Raw genomic sequence first — 16,987 nt, forward strand, 5'->3', positions numbered from 1 at the left:
TATTATTTCTAATATTATTATTGACTACCAGGGCATCATGAAAGCCCCAATCACATACACACCCAATCTTACAGGAGTACCCCATTTCTGGGTGTCCTGAGGCAAGTTATAAAACCTGAGCCTCAGTTCCTTCATCAGTAAAATGGGGATAACAACTGTTTTTCTGAAGATTAAATGAGATAATACACAGAGATCAGAACTGATGCAATATGTAGCTTGTCAATCAAAGGACTAGTACCTCCCTCATTCTCAGAGCTAAAAGAACTCTGATTCATCCAAGGAGTTGGCAGGGAGCCTCAAGGAATGAATTCTAAGGAATTCTAAGCCACGCTCAGCAATCCTTGTTGTCTTCCCCAGGGAGTGGTTTAGGGGTATATGTGGGACCCACCTGGCCATGAGACCAAGAGGAAGACCACTTGGGAAGGGAGAGGACTGGAGGAAGTTTCCTCCCCCAATACACAGAGTGAGAAAGCTCTCTTCACCTGTCCCTGCTGCCTGCCTTTGGCCATAGGTCTATATGGATGCGATATCTGGAGCTGTGGCAGCCATCTTATGACAATGAGGCAGCAGGCAAGGTGGTGGAACCAAAAGATGGAAAGAGCCTGGGTGTAAATGGCATTGTTGAGCTCTAGGATCATGAGCTCTGGATGTCTAGTTACGGGAACAACAAAAAAAGAAAAACGCCTTTACTGTGCAAGTCAAGTTTCTTATCATGTGCAGCCACAAGCATTTCCAGCTGATCAAGGAGGTTTCAACCAACATTTTGTTTCAAGGAGCAGAATGACCTAGAAGTTAGAAATGAAGAGGTGTTCAAAGCAAAATAACCCTCCTGAACTACACAATTATATGTTTTCTTTTTGACCTTCCTGCCAAGGTACAAGGTGGGGATGACTCTAATGAAGACTTGCCATAACCAGTCGTCAAGGTCACATCCTCGTCACCAACCTCTCTCACGCAGAGAGACCCATATGCATACCGTCCTCCCCTTTCCCTGAGTGGGAGCCAGATGCCAGCTGTCTTTTGGTCAATCTCGTGGAAGCCATCCTCTGTCAACTCCAATTAGCCTCCCTATGTCCCCAGACGAGGCCGAGCAATGGGAGGCTTGCTCAAGTGGACAGAGGGTCAGCCACAAACTTTACTCCACCATCCTCCCCTTGCCTCCACTGCGACAGGATGCTGGGGGATAGGGGTGGGGCATTCTCAGGACCCACTGACAACGACTCAGGCTATTCCAGGGGGCCTTCGGCCAGGATCACAGCTAATCTGACAGCACTGGCCAAGAGCAGGTCCCCCCTCCCCGTGCCTGACATCAATCACAAAGAGAAACCAGCAGAGGAAGTTGCTCTGGCTAGTTCTCCTCCTTGCTGGAGTGCTCCAGGTCACAGCCCTGAGCCTCCCCAGCTTGGTCAAGGACCTTGGAGTTCTTCAAGACTCCTCTCTCAACCGCCGCCCACAATCCATCCATCCAACAGCAGATTCTGTTAGGTCTACCTTCAAAAAATCCAAAACCTGACATTTCCCGCCTCCCCTGAGGCCACACCATTCTCAGGGGAGTTCTTGTGCTCCCCTGCCTGTAGTTCTGAATTTGCCTCCTCATCGGTCTGTCTATTGCCAGCCTCATCCTCTGACAGCCCAAAGATCTTATCCCACCAAAATCAGCTGCTGTCTCATCTGTGCTGGGAGCCCTGCAGTGGCCCAAGCCCTCCCAAGAGGCCATGCTAGTAAAGCACACACTCTGGGCTGGCTTCAGGGGATCCTATGGAGGGGGTGGTGTAGTACAATGGTTAGCAGCTCTGTGCTTCCAAGCCATGCAACTCTATAAATTCAAATCCAAGGTCATTTTAAGACCTCCCACATTTTAGGGCCCCACATCCCAGCAAACATATTTTAAAATGCACTCACATCCTACATTAAATACATTTTGGGGGTTTGAAAAAGTTTTTTCAAGGCGTTTTCTAAGCTTGCTTTTGAAGTTATTTGACGCCAAGAAGGCTTTCCTTTACATAGATTGGCTCTGACTTCTAGGCAATCATCAGGAATTTGTTCGGCAAAAGAAAATCCAGGCAGTAAGTTGTTTTCGAATGGAATGAAGTTTCTATGAATGGGAAACTTAACTATTAATGAGGCTGCCATAGAGCTGCACTCTGTAAAAGTTTAAACATGTATCCATTTCAATTTCACAGTCGGCTGCTTGTCTTTGGAGCCAGTGCATTCTTCTTATAAACTATGAATGAAAGTTCTTGCAGGCTCCCTGCAACGTCTGCAGAACCGAGGCACGAGGGGATACGATGGGCCCACCCGAGTTCTCGCTATGCTGCTGCCAGGCTGTGTGTTCTTGGACTAGGCACTTGGCCTCTCTGGACCCCAGTTCCCCATCTGCAAATGGGGTGGAGGACTCAGTGAGACAATGCCCAGAAGAGCAGATGGGCCCCGGCCCAGAATAAGCATGCTGTGACCAGGAGCTACCAACTGCAAGAGACGGGCAGGCAGGATGGCTCACAGCACCTCAACAGAACAATCGCCTTGGGGAAGTTGCAGCAAAAGCGGCTCATAGATCCTTCCAAGACTCTGCCCAGCCCCTGCTCACTGGGGACCCGTGTGAAGCGAATAACCTGGCAAGCCTCCACCCGGAGGCTCCGGTTTGGTGGCAGGACGGAACCAACTTGTCCCAGCGGGCCAGGGATCATCTCATGTTTAAAACAGAAAGCCTCAAGGTGGCAGTCACCCCACTGTCCCTTGACTGACAGCGAAAATGTGCTCTATCCACCCAACAGAGTATTATTCGGCCTTTAAAAGGAAGGAAATTCTGACACGGGCTAAACATGGACAAACCCTGAAGGCCTTATGCGGAGTGAGCCAAGCCCGACACAGAAGCACAGACACGGCCTGGCCCCTCACACGGGTCTCCCTGAGCAGGCCAGCTCAGAGAGCGCAGAAGGGCGGCTGCCAGGAGCCGGGCAGCAGGAGGAACAGGGCGCTACTGTTCAACAGGGACAGGGTTTCAGCTTTGCAAGACGGGAAAAGCCCTGGAAGTGGACGGTGGTGATGCTGTGTGATAATGGACTTAAGGCTACTGGACTGTACACTTCAAAATGGTTAAGATGGTAAACGTCATCTTATGTGTTTGCCGATGTGCTCAGTCATGTCTGACTTTTTGTGACCCCATGGGCTGTAGTCCACCAGGCTCCTCTGTCCATGAGATTTCCCAGGCGAGAATACTGGAGCGGGTTGCCATTTACTCCTCCAGGGGATCTTCCCAACCCAGGAATCAAACCCGAATCTCCTGTACTGGCAGGCGGGTTCTTTACCACAGCACCACGTGGGAAGCCCATATTATGTGTATTTTACCACAATTTAAAAACCATTTTATGGAAGGGGGGGTTCAGGATGAGGGGACACATGTACACCCGTGGCTGATTCATGTCAATGCATGCCCCACACTGCCACAATATTGTAAAGTAATTAGCCTCCAATTAAAATAAATAATGTTTTAAAAAATTAAAAGATAGTTGGACAGAAAAAAAAAAAAATTTAAAACAAATTTTTAGGGACTTCCTACGTGGTCTCGTAGCCAAGACTCCACACTCCCAATGCAGGGGGCCCAGGTTCAATCCCTGGTCCGGGAACCAGATCCCATAGGCTGCAACTAAAGACCCTGCATGCCTCACCTAAGACCCAGTGCAGCCAAATCAATCAATAAAATTTAAAATTAAAGCTTTTTAAACCTCAAAGGCCCACATCCTGGTCAGCCCCTCAGCTCTGGGTCACACCCGCTCAGGGGAGCTCTCACCTGAGCCAGCAGCCAGTCCACCAGCTTGCTCCCAGGCAGCACGGACTTATACGTCTTCAGGTGGTAATCGCGGTCCCTGTGGAGAGGCAGCCGGCCGTGAGCCAATCGGACAGGAGGGAGGGGAAACAGTCCCGAAGTCCCTGCTCAAAGTGCTAGGGGTCCAGGGACTTCCACATTCTCCAGCCACGGGTCAGAGGCCGGGGGACCGGGGTGACCACCAGACAGGGAGACCGGCCAGACCCGCCCCTCACTCACAGAGTCACCTGGGCAGGTCTGTCCCAACCCAGAACCCCATCCTCAGGCAGCTCTAATGCTCTGGGAACTCTCCCCAGCCTAGGGTTCTCCAGCAGGGACGACTATGCCCCCCGAGGAATGCTTGGCTGTGTCTGCTGACATTTTTGGCTGTCATGATCTGACCGGGGACGGGGGGGACCAGAGGTACCATCAGCATCTAGCAGGCAGAGACCAGATGCTGCTAAGCACTCAAAACTGCCCAGAATAGCTCCCAAACAAAGAACGATCCAGCCCAAGACGTCAAAAACGCTGAGCCTGCGGAGACCTGATTTACTCTTGAGTAGCGAGAGAAACTTTCAGTTCTTCCCTTTTTCCTTTCGTTTCATCATTGACATCCTTGCGTCTTAAGGTAACAAAACTGTGTCGATATGGAAACGTCTCTCCAGGGGCTGGAGTGGGCAGTCAGGACCAAGCAGAGGGCAGGGGTCTGTGACAGTCCTGGTTCTTCGCTCTGACCTGTCAAGATTCCTGCCAAGTTGTGGTATGAAGGGTTGTGCGGATCTTGCAGCCAAACCACAAAACTGCTCAGCTTCTGAAGCCGACGCAAATGGGTGTCTGCAGCCAGCCCTCTTGGGGCTGAGAAAGGCAGGTTGGGGGAGCTCTTCTCGGGAGCTGGGGAGCCCAGCAGGGCACGTGTGTGGTAACCAGGACCTGCTGCCGGCCTGGCCACATCCTCCTTTGGGGGCGGACGGAGGGGCCCCTCCTGTGAGGTCTGAGCCGAACCGGGCCAGCCCCACCTGCCTTCTGGGCCTGCACAAAGGGGCTCCCTGCGCCTCACCTCCAAGGGGAGAAGACCCTGCCCCTCCGCTCCTGAGAGGTGGTAAGAGCTGTCAGGACAGCGGGCAGAGGCCTCTGCAGCTATTAAGGATCACATCACCCTCCCGGCCCTTCATCCACAACCATAAGCTTCACAGTAAAGACAATCACGAATCACGGGAACTGATACAGAGCTCACCGTGTGCCGGCGCCACTCAGATTCACTCCTCATGACAACCCCAGGGGTGTGAGCTATGCTTATGCCCATTCCACAGATGCAGACACAGAGGCAAAAGAAGCTAGGCACCCCTCAACCACCACTCAACAAACATTTACTGAGGGCTCCTCTGCCCCGGACAGGCACTCTCCAGTATGTGGCTGGTTTCCAATCACTTAATGTTACATCAGAGTTCAGATTACACTCTTCAGTCTCAAGAGTGTGAAAGTACATGTGACTAGTGGCCAGTGTCCTGGACAGCACGGGTACAGAGCGCTTCTACCAATGCGGGAAGTTCTACTGGCCAGCGCCTCTTTGGGTGCTGCTGAGGGTTTGGGGACACAGTGGTGAGAAAATTCCCTGCCTTTGGTGAGTGTACAATTCAGTGGGGGAAGACAAGACAGTATACAGACCAAGAAATAAACATAGAGTATGTCAGCCACTGACAAGCTTCAAGAAGAAAACCAAAGTATATTCCAGATGTGATACTTTAGAAAGGTGGTCGGGAAGGCCCCTCTGACTTGGGGACATTTGAAGGAAAGAAGGGAGCAGATATGTAGGGAAAGAACATCCTAGGCAGAGAGGACAGCAAGTGCAAAGGCCCTGGGGTGGATCCTATTATCATCCCCATTCCACAAAGGGAAATAGCTGCTAACCAACTCGCAGGCTGAGATCCAAACTCGGCCTTGTCTGACCCCAGAACTAACACCTTTCACCACCAAGCTGCAGTGTTTCCCAACAGATTAACTCACTTGACCCTCGAGACAAACCTACAGGGTAGGTGCAGTTATGAGTTCCATTGGATGGAGAAGGAGACCGAGGCTCAGAGAGGTTAAGTTACAGGCCCAAGGCCACACAGCTGAGAAGAGGCAGAGGTGAAGCTTGCAGAGAGTAACTTACTTGATCACAGGGGTGTAAAGGCTGTGGAGACGGCAGTAAAGCCTCACACCCTGAAAGAGAAAAAGGGGGAGTCTGGGATCAGGCCACATTCTCCAGGGGACTACAAATCCCTGCCGATAGGAGGGTGTGGGGAGTAGAGGGGGGGCTGGTGGGGGCAGTGGGGTCTAGACTGTGGGTCAGGGCGGAGGGTCCGCACCTTGGACATGATGTCCTCCAGCTCACTTCGGGCCTTGTAGGTGCCGTCATCGTAGCGGAAGCGGTACATCACCTGCTCGTTCTTGAACTGGTGCTTGTCAGAGACTAGAAGGACCCAGGGCTGGTGAGGCCGAGTGCAGCCCCCTGGCCCCTCCCAACCCACACCACATCCTCACCCTCCACCCAGCCAGGCTCCATGCCAAGTGCAATTTCACCGAACCCCCTGCCCATGCTCCAACTGGAAACTAAAACTTCAATGGTTCTTGCTATTTTTTGCAGGGACAGAGAGAAAATTCTCCTCCCCGCCCATAACTTTACAAGGCCACCTTGCTTTCTGGGTGCCCCAAGTGAGTGCTGGATCTTCCAGCCCTGTGAGCAGTTTTATAAGGGCAGCCACTCTGTGCCCAGGGAACAGGTGGCCGCACAGCAGAGTAGAAATGGCCTCTGGGTTAGTTCCACACACAGTTGCTGAGGTCTGACCTGCCTACCCTCACCCCCCTCAGACCCAGGCCCCACTCACCATGGTGGATAATACCATTCTCCAACAAGGCTTGGCCCAGGTTCACACCTTCTTCCGTCTTGCTGATTTCACCAATTTCTAGGAGCCAGGCAACAAACTCACTGCCAGAAATATAAGATGCAGTTGAGAGGGCCACCCCTATCCTGGGACCATAGCTGCCAGCACTGAACTGGCTTGATCCCACCCACTCTCAGGAGTAACAGCCGAACTGCCTGTGGGGAAGCAGAGCTCAGGACCCCACAGGCCCGGGGTTCCTGCTGAAAAGTGAAAGTGAACGTGGAAGTCGCTCCGTCATGTCTGACTCTATGGCCCCATGGAATTCTCCAGGCCAGAATATAGGAGTGAGTAGCCTTTCCCTTCTCCAGGGGATCTTCCCAACCCAGGGCTCAAATCCAGGTCTCCCGCATTGCAGGCGTATGCTTTACCAGCTGAGCCACAAGGAAGCAGGTGTTCCTGCTGAGGCCAGATGCTTTTCCTCAAGACCAATGGCAGAGAGGTGGGTGTGAGCAGACCCCAGGCCCTGCCTCAAGCTAACTGGATGGATGGATGGATGGATGGATGGATGGATGGAAGGATGGATAGATGGAAGGATGGATGGATGGAAGGATGGATGGATGGATGGAAGGATGGATGGATGGATGGATGGAAGGAAGGATGGCTGGAAGGAAGGCGGGAAGGAAGGATGGACGGATGGATGGAAGGATGGATGGATGGATGGAAGGATGGATGGATGGATGGAAGGATGGATGGAAGGGAGGCTGGAAGGAAGGATGGATGGATGGATGGAAGGATGGATGGATGGCTGGAAGGATGGATGGAAGGATGGATGGATGGTAGACTGGAAGTATGGATGGATGGAAGGGTGGATGGATGGATGAAGGATGGATGGATGGATGGATGGAAGGGAGGCTGGAAGGAAGGATGGATGGATGGATGGATGGAGGAATGAGAGCATGGACACATGAGTGGACAAATGAATGAAAAGTGAGTAGATAATTGGATGATTCGACAGATAAATGACTACGTGACTGGGGAGCTTAGTGGGTAGGTGGGTGGAGGGAAGCATGAATGGATGGGTGAATGGTAAGTGGAGAGATTTATGGTAGATGCGGGGTGGGTGGGAGATGGATGATGGCTGGATGGGTGAACAGACAGAAGGAATGAAGAAACTAATAAGCAGGAATAAATAAGGACCCAGAAAGATGATTGTAGAGAGTCAGGAGAGACAACCAACTCATGTTGTTCTCCCACTGAAAACCCTCCAATGAGCTGCCTGCTGTTGCTGTTGCTGCTGCTGCTGCTGCTGCTGCTAAGTCGCTTCAGTCGTGTCCGACTCTGTGCGACCCCATAGACGGCAGCCCACCAGGCTCCCCCGTCCCTGGGATTCTCCAGGCAAGAACACTGGAGTGGGTTGCCACTGCCTTCTCCGAATGAGCTGCCTACTTACTCTCAAAAAACATCCAACTTCTGCCCACATGATGCCAAGGCCCTGCGTGAACTGTCCCCTGATCTCTGTTCTTTCACTTATTCTGCTTTACCGCACTCACCGTCTTCCCCAGCTCACAAAACATGCCAGACTCCTGCTTGCCTCAGGGCCTTTACACTTGCTGTTCCCGCTGCCAAGACACACGCTTCCCCAGCTCTTCACATAGCCCTTCTCTTTCATCTTTAGGTCTCAGCTCAAATATCACCTCCTTGAAGAAGTCTTCCCCAACCACCTCATCAAAACACCCCCCACACACACAAACCATCCCATCTTTCAGTTTTACTTCCTTTTTAGCACTCATCACTGGAGTCGTACTCTTTACAGATTTATGGATGCGTTTATCAGCCATCTCCCAGAACCAGAATGTCGTCTCCATGCTGATGGAGACCTGTTGTCTAACTCACAGATCTACACCCCCAGCACCTGGGAGAGGAGCCCAACCACAGCAGGGCACAGTAACCTCGTGAACAACTGAAGGAATGAGCCATGCAACAAGAAGGAACATTCTGGGGGAAGCAGGAAGGCCTCAGCAAGAAAGATGTGCTCACAAGCCCAGAGGAAATGAGACAAATCCAATGTGACTACCCAGCGGGGCAGGGGCTCAGCCAGACCCCAGGTCCCAGGTCTCAGAGGAGTGTTTAGGGCTCCACGCAGAGCTCAGCCCAGTGGAAGTCAGCAGGAAAGGGGAGAGCTGGGGACGCGAGGCAATCTGTACTCAATGAAAGCGGGTGGCAGTTGGCCAGAGCACGGAGCTTATCGAAACCAGCTGTTCCGCCTCCAATTACAGGGCCAGAGGGGAGCAGGGCTATTTTTAGCTTTCCAGCATTTGGCGGAGCAAAGACCTGCCTTATGTGTAGGTAGTGGGGTGTGCCGAGGCACTCAGGGAGCCCCAGCGCAGGCCAAGGAGAGCGTAGAAGAAACAGATCTATTCTGCGGAGCCCCGAGTAGGGAAGAGATTGTTCTGAGTCCTGTCCTCCCCCAGTGCTATTCCCCAAGTCCTCAAAATCAGTGGCAGAAAGAAAGCTGCCAGCAGCTGGGGGAGGCGAACAGATGTGGAGTGCCCACTCTTGGAAGCTGAGACTCGGCTACCAGCTGCCCACCAGCTGTCCCCTCAGGGGCCACCTCTGGCCCGGACCGGCGGCCCTGCAGCCAGGGTTGGGGAGAGACAGGAAGCTCCCTGCAGCAGCTGCCAGCACAGAAAAAGGCAGCCCAGACGACAGAGGAGCCGAGACCCAGCTTTCTGCCCCGAGTTGAGTCTCGACCTTTTTTGAGGATCAATTTGCTGGGCAGATTTGGGCAAATTGCTGTCCCTCTCTGGGCCTCCAAAGGGTCCATCTGGCAGGTGGTTCATTCAGGGACCCTCTGGATTTTGTCAGTAATTTTCGAATCACACTGAATCTTGAGCTGGGATCCAGGGTTCAAAACCAGACATCATTCACCTCTAATGCAGGGACCCTGACCTCTCGTAAATGAGTGAAAAGGGCCAGGTGGAAACTCTGCTGAGCCAGCCAGCACTTCTGGAGACGGCAGCCACTCAGGGCGGCCAACCATGTCCACATGGGGAGACTAAAGCATCTTATGACTTTTCAAGAGAAGCCAGAAATCCAGTGTTTCCTGTGAAATCTCCCAACTGTTAAATGTGGACACTGAATACCAAGTTTTATGGAAAACACGTCTGCAAAGCGCACTGGGTCAGGGGGGCATCGTCTGCCTCCACGGGGCGCAGGGAAGAGAGTACAGGCGGGAGGATCAGCCTCTGAGTGAGAAGTAAGGAAACCAGTGGTCTGCCAGTTGATGGGGGCCAGGGCACGAGGAGCAGCGAGATCCAGTCTTCCAGAAAGATGGAACTGGATGCAGGGTGGGGGGTGCTGGGGACGCAGGGAGCAGATCAGCCTACATGGGCAGGAGCCAGAGAGTTAGCATGCATCAGCCTTCGTCGCTCTTCATTCCTGCCCCACTATATCATGCACCCAGTAAACATGGATTTCACTTACTGAATGTCAAATCCAAGGCTGGGCACAGGGGATACACAGGTACGCCTTGACACTCTTCCCAGGAAAGTCCCTGAGCTGAGACCCAGTGTCCACTCACTCTCAGTACAAGAGTCCCATTTCTCTTGCTCATCTGCTCCACGACCTTGAGCTCCATGAGGGCAGGAACTGGGGGTGGGGGTCGGGGGGGTTATGTTCACCCATGTGACTCCATGGTCTGAAATGCTTCCAGGGGGGTGTCTGCAGCAATGCCTGGCAAGTCACTATTTATCACCTACTATGTACTGACGGGGCTTCCCTGGTGGCTCAGGGATAAAGAATTCACCTGCCAACACAGGAGACGCGGGTATCTTGATCCCTGGCCTGAGAAGATCCCCTGGAGAAAGAAATGGCAACCCACTCCAGTATTCCTGCCTGGGAAATCCCATGGACAGAGGAGCCTGGCAGGCTACAGTCCATGAGATCATAAAAGAGCTGGACATGACTTAGCAACTAACAGCAATCGTGCACTGATAATGACAGTAAACCACAGTGTCATGTGAAGATTAAAAGGCACGGCCACGTGGCCGAACGCGGAGCGGAGAAAGGCTGCCTGGCCATGTCCCTAGGGCTCCTGGTTCCTTCCACCTGAGGGGATCTGGGTGTCAGCCGGGAAGAAAGAAGACCACGGCCCCGGGCTGGGAGCAGAGCAAAGCCGTGCAGGGAGGTGAGTTCCATTAGCACGATGATAAACAGTCATCAGTCCTGGCCCTGTTTCAAATGAGCAATGAAAGAAATCTCCCTAATCCTTCCTAAGGAGACAAAACACTGCTGAAGCTCTAATCACAGACCGGTTATCCCGGCTGGACTAAGCTCTTCGAAGGGTTCGGCAAGGGGCAGGGAGGGCCTCTGACCCTGGGGGGCCGGAAGCACACCTCTCCTAAGAGAAAAACCTCCTTCCTTGCCCAGGGATTAGGGGATTAGCTGATGGAGACCGGCCAGGCTGCCCCTTCCTGGCTTCCCGCAGGTCTCGGGCCCACACTCACCCCTCCACAGAGCCTCCCAGGGAACACAGAGTGGGGTCCCTGACCTGAGGGCAAAACCCGACTCAAAGGCATCGCTGCCACCTCTCAGGGTCCCAACAACCCCTAAGACCCCCGGCTGCTGCCAGGCCAATCGTAAGCCTCAGGCCGTGACCCCTACCCCACCCCCCAGCCCCAGCTTCACACTCTCCAACTGCCCATCCAACAACGTTTCAATATCTGTCAATATGCAAATGTCTACAGGGCATCTCAACCTTATTAACATGTCCAAACCACGATTCCAAGTCTCCGCACCTTTCCCCACCTGGCTTCCAGGCCACCGCACTCACCAGCCTGCCTCCCACCTCTCTGCCAGCTTCCTCTCCTTTGATAGCTGCTCCTCCTCCCCAGGGCCCAGTCAATCCCTACCTCATTTCTTTCCTGCCCTCTTTCTACTCATCCCCTTGCAGATTTCATTCAGTTTCATGACTTTGAAAACCATCTAAACGCCCACATGCCCTGCACTTAGGTCTCTAATCCAGACTTTTCTCCCTGAGTCAAGATTCCATATCCACCTAACAAGTCGACGTCTCCATCTGGGGGCCGGTCCCTATATAAGCATCCAAATGTCCCCTGGGCTGTACCCCCGCCCCCTGAAACCTCCCTGCGTCTCCCCCGCCACTTCTCAGCAAGCAGCCATCTATCCTTCCAGGTGCTCATAATCCTTAATTCCCTTCTTCCCTCACCCTGTCAGCAAATGCCATCACCTTCAAGATGACCCAGAATGTGACACTTGCCGCCATCTTCACGGTGACCACCCTAGACCAAGGTACCTCTCCCCTGGTCTATGACAGCAGAATAATTCCAGCAGCTTTTATCCCAGGCCTCCCCAAAAGCTTTGGAGAAGCAAGTGGGATGAGAGTTAATGAATTCTAAACAGAACCCCAGCCTCACAGGCAAGCTTCTCTCCCCAGAAGCTTTGTGAGGCCCCAGGCACTCTCCTACCCTCTCCAGAGCGTGACCACCAGGTCTAACACACAGAGGGGCCTGGGAACAATTGGCTGGTTTTACGGGGATTCCAATTCTTCCTCCGCTTCTCCCAGTGCCCAGCCCGCTCCCCCAAGTGAATGAGATTTAAACCTGGGTTTAGGATCCAATCCCAAATCACCTGCATTCTGGCCCTTTGATCCTCGGTTATAAAACAGGGGCAGGGGCAATAACATTTTATTATTAGGAAATAATGTAGTTCCCAAACAGAGAAATTGGAGGCCCTATCTACTGAAAGCCATGGGAGACCTCCCTCCCCTTATGGATCTCCTAAAGGGAGGTCTTACCAGACACCCACCCGGCGAACACCTCGCTCTCAGACTTCCAGCCTCTAAAACTGTGAGGAAATACATCTCTGTTGTTTCAGCTGCCCAGACTCTGGGACTTCGTTAGGGCATCTGAACAGACTAATTCAAAGGTCTACATTTGCTCTTCCGGCCCTCCCAAAACCTTTGAAATCAACTCTCTGCATTAAATACCTCTTTGCTTGAAATAGCTACAGGGGCCTCTCTTTGCTTAAATGCTACAGCAGCATTTTTCAATCTATGGTGGGCAATCCACTCATAGTTTGTGAAAGCAATTTTATGGGGTCGCACAGAGTCAGACACGACTGAAGCGACTTAGCAGCAGTAGCAGCAGCAGTATTTTTGAAATGAAGAAATGAGTAGAACAGAATACGCAAATACTTGTAGAGTGTATAAAGCACAGTAAATTCTATGAAACTTTGGCTTCGATCATACAATTAATGGATCGTATGTGTGTACCCGGTCACAATATCAACTTTACATTTTGCAGTGAGCTGTGGTCAAAAACATTTGAAAGACCTCATAAGGGGACCTCACTACGCTTGACCGCCAAGGGCTGTTCCATAAGGATTTAGGGTGCTTGAGTGGCTCTGCCCAGGGGGGGCTCCTGGGGGACGGGGCAGAGCTGGGAAGAGCCAGGTGAGTGCAGCCGAGGCCCAGGGACCCAGGGGAGGGCAGGCGCAGGCACGCACTTGCCGAGGAAGCACTTGGGAACGGTGCTCAGCTTTCTCCGGCGGTCCTTGATCAGGTTCACCTTCTTGCTCATCATCATGTGGTACAGCTTCTCCCCCTTCTCTGCGATCATGACGTAGGCGTCGCGCTCCATGCCCAGCTTCAGGCCTACGGAAAACACGGTCAGTACCAGGCGCTGGGCCCAGAGCCCAGGGGACAGGCCTGTGGATCCCGAAAGCCTGTCCCCAGCTGACCCCCCACGACCGCCAAGAATCCCAGGACGACCAACCACATTGGCACGACCTTAGGCAAGTCTCCTCCACTAGCCCTCAGGCTTCCCATCTGTCTAGTGGGCTAAACCAGATAAGCTGAGCTCCCACCAGTTACCACAGTCTCAGAGCTCCTACCCCTTCAAAGACCTGCTTTTTGGCAGGTGGCCCCGATCTCTCTGGAAAGGACCCTACTCCCTGTCCCCAGACACAGCTCTCACTCGACAGGAGGGATCAGACTGGGGGAAGCCATATACGCTCCCGGATCTGAGAAAGCCCCCGGCCACGCACTCTCGCGCTGCTCCCGCTCGCGGATTATGGCATCCAGCCACTTCTGCTTCTCCTCCGCCGTCTTGGCCATGCAGACAAACCACTTGTTCTTGGCCGTGTTGTGGATCTTCCAGCCGTTGGTGACGGTGTAGCCATTGCTGTGATAATCCGCTAGCGGGGGCAGGAGGCAAAGGGAGGGGGTCAGCAGGGACTCAGCCATATAACTCAACATTCATCATTATACGCTTATGAGTGAGGTCATGGGACCAGCCCTGCCTGCTCCAGGAAGACAGGGCAGTGGAGACCTCAATGGGATCGGGTTTGGGGGTTGAACTTACCACCCTTCAAATGCTCCCTCTCCTATCTCTTCTCTGGTGGGCAAGGAAGACCTGCCCATAAAGAAGTCTCCCCCGGTGCTTCCCTGCCTCCTTGCCCATCTCCTTCGTGCACTTTAGGCTGCTTAAAACCCTAGTTTTAAGGATGGTCCAGTGGTTAAGAACCCGGCCGTCAATGTAGGGGACATGGTTTGGATCCCTGGTCTGGGAAGATTTCACGTGCCATGGGGCACCTAAGCTGGTGTGTGCCGTAACTACTGAGCCTGTGCTCCAGAGTCCGGGAGCCACAACCACTGAGCCCACAGGCTGCAACTACCGAAGCCCGTGCTCCACCACAAGGGGAGCCACCGCAGTGAGAAGCCCACGCCGCACAGCAAAGTGGGGAGGCTGGGCTCAGGCAGGGCGTGGGCGGGGCCTACCTGTCCCGTCCTCCACGTTCTCCACCTCCATGACCTCAGTGTTGATTCGACCCCGGAAGATGTACAAGGAGCCATTGATGGATTTGGTCCTCTTGGTGGATTTCTTGCCCCCAGTGACCCTGAAAGACAGCGGGAAGTCAGTGTCCCCTACCCGTCCCCTCCCCGCGCCTCAGTCATCTTCAACAGGGTGATCGGGTGCAGGACAGTGGCACAGAAAGGACAGCCGGGGACAGGAGCAGGGCAGGAACTGGCTCAGAAGTGTGGCATTTTGGCTGGTGCTGGGGTGACTTGAGCAAGTCTCTTTTCCACTCTCAGCCACAGCTTCCTCAACTGGAAAATGGGCTAATAACCTTGCTGACTTCCCAGAGCTACTTTTGAGCCAACAGGAGATGTGGATGTGAAACCAATAAGGACCAATAGAAACCCCACTCTTCTAAGGCTAGAAAATGGGTAGAGGCTGTCAGGGTGTCTAACAACAGGAACTGCCTGAAAGAAAACCAGAATGGAGAGGACCTCCATTTCTACATGGAGAAATCTGCATCTACCTACCCACCGCTGAGTCACTCGCTCAGGGGGACTCCCACACACCCACTTAGTCACTTGACAAACCATCTGACCAGCACTTCCTCTAGGAAGGCTACCAAGGTGGGACTGGGGGAGTCACCCACCCATGCATTCAACAGGTGATTGAGAGAATACCTACCGGGCACTATTCTAGGTGCTAGGGCTGCAGCAAGACGTAGTCTCTGAGACTACATCTTCCACTATGGGAGGGCAGGAGGCACCCCCAAAGCTCTCCATCATCCCCCCTTCTGGCTCCTACCCCCTGCAAGATTAACCACTATCCTGATGTCTAACCTCTTGGGTTCACTTTCCTGTTTTGGAACTTCACATTCATGGAATCACACAGGGTGATGGTGACGGACACTTGGGTTGGCTTCAGTCTTGTGCTGTGCCTTATGTTCTGGCATGTGTGTCTTAAGAAGAACATACATGTGCCTTTCTTCGGGTTTATCTACCTAGGAGTTGAATTGCTCAGTTATAAGGAATGCACACAACTCGCTTTGGTAGACGCTGCCAAGCCATAACAATTATCCCACCCCCAGCGGCATACAGACACTCCAGTTGCTCCACAGTCTCCATAACTGGTACTGAATTTCTCATTCTGGCCATTTTGGTGGCCGAGAGGAGTGTCTCTAATAAAGATGTCATCTGTATTTCCCTAGTGAGTAATGAGGCTGCGCACTTTTTCATGTTTATTAGCCATCTGGTATCTTCCATTTGTGAAATGACTGTCCCTTGACCGTTTTTCTGTTGGGCTGTCTTTTTCTCAATGCTTTATAACAGGGCTCAGCAGATTTTCTTCTGAAAAGGAACCAGCGTGTAAATATTTTCAGCTGGGTGGGCCATATGGTCTCTGTTACAACTACTGAACTCAGCCCTTGAGGCGTGAGTGCATCCAGAGACAACACAAAAATGAATGGGCATGGCCATTTGCCAATAAAACTTTATTTATAAAAATAGGCAGAAGGCCAAAGTTGGTCTACATATTATGGATACGAGTCCTTTGCAAAGTGATAGCAAAGATCTTCTCCTCCTCTGTGGCCTGGCTTTTTATTCCCTTCTTGTTGTCTTTCGAGGAACAAAAGTTCTTAATTTTAATGTAGTCTGATAAATATATTTTTCCTTTATAATTATACTTTCTGTACAATTTAAAAATCTTTGCTTACCCCCCAGGTCATGAAGACAGACTCCTATGCCTTCTTCTAGAAGCTTTATTGTTTTATTGCTCACATTTAAATCAATGATCCATCTGAAGTTGACTTTTGTATATTGTATGAAGGGTCAAGACTCATCTTTTTCCCGCTGGTTATCAAACTGATCCAGCACCATATACAGAACCACACTGGTACTTTTGTTGAAACTTAAATGACTGCTTTCATGTAGGTCTGTTTCTGGACTCACTACTGCACTCCATTAATCTGTCTGATTTTACACCATTTTAACTACACTATCTTAATTACAGCAGCTTTCCAGCAGCCTTGGTGTCAGGAGTCAAAGTCCTCTATCTTTGTCCTCCTTCAAAACTGTCTTAGCTGTCTTTGTTTGTGTTTCCATGTAAACTTAAAAATCATTTATGTACACAGACACACAACCTCCCTCCTGCAATTTTTATCAGAATCACATTGGGGTTCTAGACAACGTCTGATAAGAGAATGCAAAGCACTTGCTGGTGATGAGGGGGTAAGGCAGGTCAGAATGAAGGACAGCTAAGACTCTGGCCTCACAGCCTGAGTAAATGGTGGTGCCCTTTATTAGGAATGAAGAAGACTCAAGGAGAAAAAGGTCTGGAGCAGACATTGCAATGAAAAGGAAGAGTCTCGGAACTCCCCTGGCGGCCCCATGGTTAAGATTCCACGCTCCCAGCACAGATGCTGCAATGAAAAGGAAGACTCTCGGAACTCCCCTGGCGGCCCCATGGTTAAGATTCCACGCTCCCAGCACAGAGGGCACAGGTTT

At 52.1% G+C, this 16,987-nt stretch overlaps 1 protein-coding gene across 2 annotated transcripts in view; it reads right to left on the reverse strand.

Annotated features, from left to right (window-relative positions):
- The window catches only part of PREX1 (phosphatidylinositol-3,4,5-trisphosphate dependent Rac exchange factor 1), a 181,610-nt gene that overhangs the window by 39,574 nt on the left and 125,049 nt on the right, over positions 1–16,987 (reverse strand). For both annotated transcript variants that reach the window (XM_061437890.1, XM_061437889.1), the window contains 7 exons: positions 14,468–14,586; positions 13,735–13,884; positions 13,195–13,342; positions 6,673–6,773; positions 6,154–6,257; positions 5,958–6,007; positions 3,791–3,866 (listed from right to left, as the gene is read on the reverse strand). In XM_061437890.1, coding sequence (XP_061293874.1) covers positions 3,791–3,866; positions 5,958–6,007; positions 6,154–6,257; positions 6,673–6,773; positions 13,195–13,342; positions 13,735–13,884; positions 14,468–14,586 — 748 coding nt within the window. The remainder of the gene's footprint in view (positions 1–3,790; positions 3,867–5,957; positions 6,008–6,153; positions 6,258–6,672; positions 6,774–13,194; positions 13,343–13,734; positions 13,885–14,467; positions 14,587–16,987) is intronic.

Source organism: Bos javanicus, chromosome 13, assembly GCF_032452875.1.
Source record: "Bos javanicus breed banteng chromosome 13, ARS-OSU_banteng_1.0, whole genome shotgun sequence".
Classification (NCBI taxonomy): domain Eukaryota; kingdom Metazoa; phylum Chordata; class Mammalia; order Artiodactyla; family Bovidae; genus Bos; species Bos javanicus.